Raw genomic sequence first — 4,600 nt, 5'->3', positions numbered from 1 at the left:
AGAGCAAGGAGCATGCAGCATGGCTCTTCTGTCACTGCCCTCTTTGCTGACTCTCTCTTCTCCAGACTCCCCTGCTCCAGTCCTTGCCACACATGCCCTGGGGTTGTCACCTCTCAGGGAAGCACTAGCCTGACGGTTTCTCAGGGACCCTGTATTGCTGCCATGACTCAGTCCCTAATTTGCTCTGAGTCTGGACAAGCCACCTGTCCTCCTTGCGCTGGTGTTTCCGAAGGAGGTAGAGTATCAAAGGTCTCGGTTAGCTCTGAGAGTCTGAGATTTAAAGGCTCCTAGAATGTAAACCTGAGGGCCAAGGGCTCCTGTCTGTCCTTTTCCATTCTATGTCTGCTGTGAAGAACTGTACCTGGCTTGTATGTGCTCAGTAAATGTTTGTTGAATGAACGCACCTTTCTCAATCACAAGCTGGCAGAAGGGTAGTCCTTTCTCAGACTCCGTCTCTAGAGGTTTATGTTACTGTCCTTTCAAGAGAATCCAGATTCAGACTTTGAGTTCTGTGGCTGTGGGCAAAAACCAACAAAGACCCAAATCCTCTGTCCTTGGGAACTTGAGGACAGTTGATCAGTTCATGCTGCCATTGGGTCTGAGAATGTTGTCTTTAAAATCCCTTCCTGGCCCCTGCCTACCACTTCCTGGTCTGGGGAATAGAGTTGAGGGGGCCCCCTCAGTCACCTGAATTTGGCTGTCCCCACAGAAACAACAGAAGGAACAAGTGGAGCATCAGCTGGAAGAAGTAATGTGATTTCTTTGTTTGCTCACAACATGACTGCTGGGTTTGAGGGGCACTCAGATGTAGAGGCACCAGTCTCATCTCGCCCACTCCCAGCCTGGGGAAGAAGGCACATCCCTCAGATTCCACCACATCCCCACAGGGTCCCTGATAACCTGGTCCCATGGGTGGGCCTGTCCTGGGGCATCGGTGGCATTCTGGGGACATGTCTCTTGCTGTGCCATCTCTGCCTCCCCGTGGTAAGAGCTCTGTCTTCCTCTTCCTATAGGAAAAGAAAGCAAACAATGAAATACACAAAGCACAAACAGAGCAGTTAGAGGTGAGTGGAGGGTGGGGAGTTTTCTCCTGTCCTCCGGAGAATGTTTCTTTCCTTCTCTTTCAGCACTTGCTTGGCTTTTCTCCCAAACATTCAATTTCAGACAATCAACATCCTCACGCTGGAAAAGGCAGACTTGAAGACCACCCTTTACCATACTAAACGTGCCGCCAGACACTTTGAAGGTGGGAATCAGGGCACCCCATCATCCTTCAACCTGGCACTTTGACAGGTCTTTAGGGGGAGTCCTTTGGGTCCCATCTCAACCTCTGTCATTACAGAAGAGTCCAAGGATCTTGCTGGCCGCCTGCAATACTCCTTACAGCGCTTTCAAGAATTGGAGCGGGCTCTCTCTGCTGCGTCTACACAGCAGCAGGAAGAGGACAGGGTGAGTCCAACCAACTGCCCCATCCCCTGGCAGCCTGGCTTCCCAGATGGAGGAGAGAGTGTAAAGGTCCCTTCTGCAGGATGCAGTGTCCTGCCCAGAAGGCAGCATGCTCATTTCTAGCTGCTATTGTGTGTGGTTGTTAGAGACAGCCTGGGGCTGAGTCAGCTGCCTGGGTGAGTTGAGCGGCACTGTGGGGAGTGAGCACTGCACACACAGCTTGAAGGCCAAGTGCCTGCCCTGCCCTTACCTGGCTGTGGCCTTGGCCAAATCCTAGGTGAGGTATTGGGTACTTGTACTGTGAAGGTACAGAAGAGTACCTTTAGTACGTTACCATTTCTGTAGAGAGAGGAAAGCGGTGTGTGTGTGTGTGTGTGTGTCTGTGTGTGTACATACTATGATAATATACATGAAACATGTCTGCAAGGGTTTGCAAAAAACCCAGGAGAGAGTAACAGGGTGGCTGGGAGACACTTCCATGGTGTACCTTCTGAGTTTTGGACTATGCGAATGTATCATCCTTTCAAAAATTGAACAAAAGATTAATTTCCCATTCCTTTCTGTGCCCCCACCCCCAGCAAGGAAAATGGGCTTAGAGAATTGGATAGTCCTGGGTGTTCAAATCCCAGTTCTGTCTCAGTGATCTTAGGCAAGCACTTAACCTCGAACATTCCATGTTTTTCATCTACACAATAGAGGTTATCCTAGTAACTGTCTCACATGGTGGTTGTGAGGATTACATGGGATTGCTGGTATGGAACCTGGTGAAGCACTCCATAAAGGTTCAAACTGTGGTATTAATCACAGTAATAACAATAGCAATGTTATCTGATCTCTCTGGGCCTCCGTTAGCCAGCTGTAAGTTCGATCTCTTTCCCTGTCCCTTCCAACTTTACTGAGTTCTTTTAAAAACCAGGCCACGGGCTTGGAAATGCCTTGATCTTTACTGACCAAGTTGTATATTGAGCCTAGCCCTAGTCCTTTAAGGGGCACTGCCCGGGCTCCACAGATCAAAACTTCTCACTCTTCACATCCAGTCCTTGAGCCGCAGTGAAGCAGTCCTCCAGCGGCAGTTACAGCAGACCAGAAAGGAGCGGGCGCTGCTGAACACACACGTGACACAAGTGAGGCTTTGCAGAGGGAGGGATGTGGAGGGAAGATGATCCCAGCTGACCAGGAGCAGGTGAGGACCAGTGACAGCCCTTCTTAACTTCTGTGCCCATGCTTGCAGGTGACAGAGTCACTAAAACAAGTCCAGCTAGAGAGAGATGAATATGCTCAACATATAAAAGGAGAGAGGGCCTGGTGGCAGGAGAGGATGCGGAAAATGTCGATGGAGGTGAGACCTGACCCTTTAGCCCCCCACCTTAGATGGGTCACTGGATCTTTCTGAGCATCTGTAAAATGGGACTAGTACAGCCAGAGGTGGTCATGGGTCTGGGCTTTGTGGAGGTGAGGGCAGAGAGGGAGATGGTAGCCTGTCCAGCCACCAGCCCCTCTCTCCAGGGCCCTTTCCCCCTGTGCTTTGGGCAGGCTCACGCATTGAGGGAGGAGAAGAAGCATCACATACATCGGATACAGGAGCTGGAGAGGAGCTTGTCCGAAATCAAACACCAGATGGGTAAGATGGGGCTGGTGTGACCTGGGAGCAGGACTGACATCAGAGGGCTGTGGGGTGGCTTAGAATGCCCCAGGGAGGTGGGTGGATGGAAGGGATTTGAGGCAGAGGTAAAGAGGTCTGTGCCAGCAGCTGGCAAGTCTTGTCATCTCCATGAGCCTCAGGTTCCCCGTCCGCCAAGAGGGAGGAGTGCCCATTGTCAGCCACCCACAGTGCTCTCTATCTGACATGGTTTGGAAATTGGCTACCATTGGGTGCAAGGAATCATTAGCAGTGAGGCCAAGCTTGGGAAGCCTGAGAGGAGCTGCATCAAAAAGAGGGCTTTTTCTTTGAGTGGGGGGTGGGTGGGGAATCCAGAGGGCCTTATTACCTGCTTCATTTCTCAGCTGAGCCCCCATCCCCGGTGGACCCAGCAGGGACATCTGAGGTGGAACAGCTACAAGATGAGGCCAAACACCTGAGGACGGAGGTGGAAAGTCTGGAGGGAAAGCTCCAATTCCAGATGAAAACAATCAGGCCTTGAGTCTCCTGAGCAAGGAACAAAAGGAAAGGCTCCGGGAGCAGGAGGAGAGGCTCCAAGAGCATCAGGAGAGGCTCCAAAAGCAGGAGGAGAGGCTCCAAGAGAAGGAAGAGAGGAGGTTGCAGGAGGAGGAGAGACTATGTGAGCAAAAGGAGAGGCTTCGGGAGAAGCAGAAGAGGCTGGGGGAGCAGGGTGAGAGGCTGCGAAAGCAGGAGGACAGGCTACAAAAGCAGGAGGAGAGGCTGCGAAAGGAGGAGGAGAGGCTGCAAAAGCAGGAGGAGAGGCTACAAAAGGAGGAGGAGAGACTGTGGGAGAAGGAGGAGAGGCTGCAAAAGCAGGAGGAGAGGCTCCCGCTCTCCCAGAACCACAAGTTCGACAAGCAACTGGCTGAGCCACAGTGTGACTTGGAGGATCTGGTGGGTTGCCCCACCTGGGCAGTCTGCCCTCATCTCTAGCCCTCCAGGCCTTTGTTTCCCCACCTGTAAAATGAGGCAGTGTAGCCCTCATGTGACATGGTACTTCTAAAGGCATCTGTGAGCCAGAGCTCATCAGACCCTGCTCTGATGGCTGTAGGGGAGAGGGAAGGACTTTTCTAACCTACCTCCACCCTTCCTGGTGATATGGGAGGCAGACACCAAGTTCTAGGGTCTCCAGCTGCAGTGGCTGGCCACTGATTGCTTCTCTCTGTCCAGAACAACAAGAACAAGAGCGCACTGCTGTTGGAGCAGCAAGTAAAGGAGCTGCAGGAGAAACTGAGCGAGGTGAATGAGATGGTAACCTCTGCCCCATCCAAGAAGGGCTGGGAGGCAGGCACCAGCCTCTGGGGAGGGGAGGTGCCAGGCCAAAAGCAGCTCCAGCTGGGGGGCAGGTGACCCCAGCACCCTCCAGGACAGCTCCATGACTGTTTCTTGCTTCCTGCCCTCTGACTTTTAGAGGTGGGTAGCCCTGGGCTCCTCCCAGGTCTGGACATCATCTTCCCAGCTAGAGGCATGGATTCCCCCAATCATAGGGGTGGA

General features: G+C 52.5%; 1 protein-coding gene across 1 annotated transcript; it reads left to right on the top strand.

The window, feature by feature from the left end:
- Positions 1-709: 709 nt before the first annotated feature.
- LOC111529716 (golgin subfamily A member 6C-like) lies at positions 710-4,357 on the top strand (the record flags this gene model as incomplete). Its single annotated transcript, XM_026449975.1, is given in 11 exon segments — positions 710-748; positions 1,014-1,064; positions 1,165-1,246; positions 1,343-1,449; positions 2,484-2,570; positions 2,678-2,785; positions 2,980-3,067; positions 3,451-3,564; positions 3,567-3,615; positions 3,658-4,000; positions 4,277-4,357. Coding segments are annotated over 11 exon segments (1,149 nt in total), but the record flags the coding sequence as incomplete, so codon positions are not given.
- Between the last annotated feature and the right edge of the window lie 243 nt (positions 4,358-4,600).

The sequence above is a fragment of the Piliocolobus tephrosceles genome, unplaced genomic scaffold (assembly GCF_002776525.5).
Source record: "Piliocolobus tephrosceles isolate RC106 unplaced genomic scaffold, ASM277652v3 unscaffolded_7973, whole genome shotgun sequence".
NCBI classification, from domain to species: domain Eukaryota; kingdom Metazoa; phylum Chordata; class Mammalia; order Primates; family Cercopithecidae; genus Piliocolobus; species Piliocolobus tephrosceles.
This window is presented reverse-complemented; position numbering and strand designations above follow the sequence as displayed.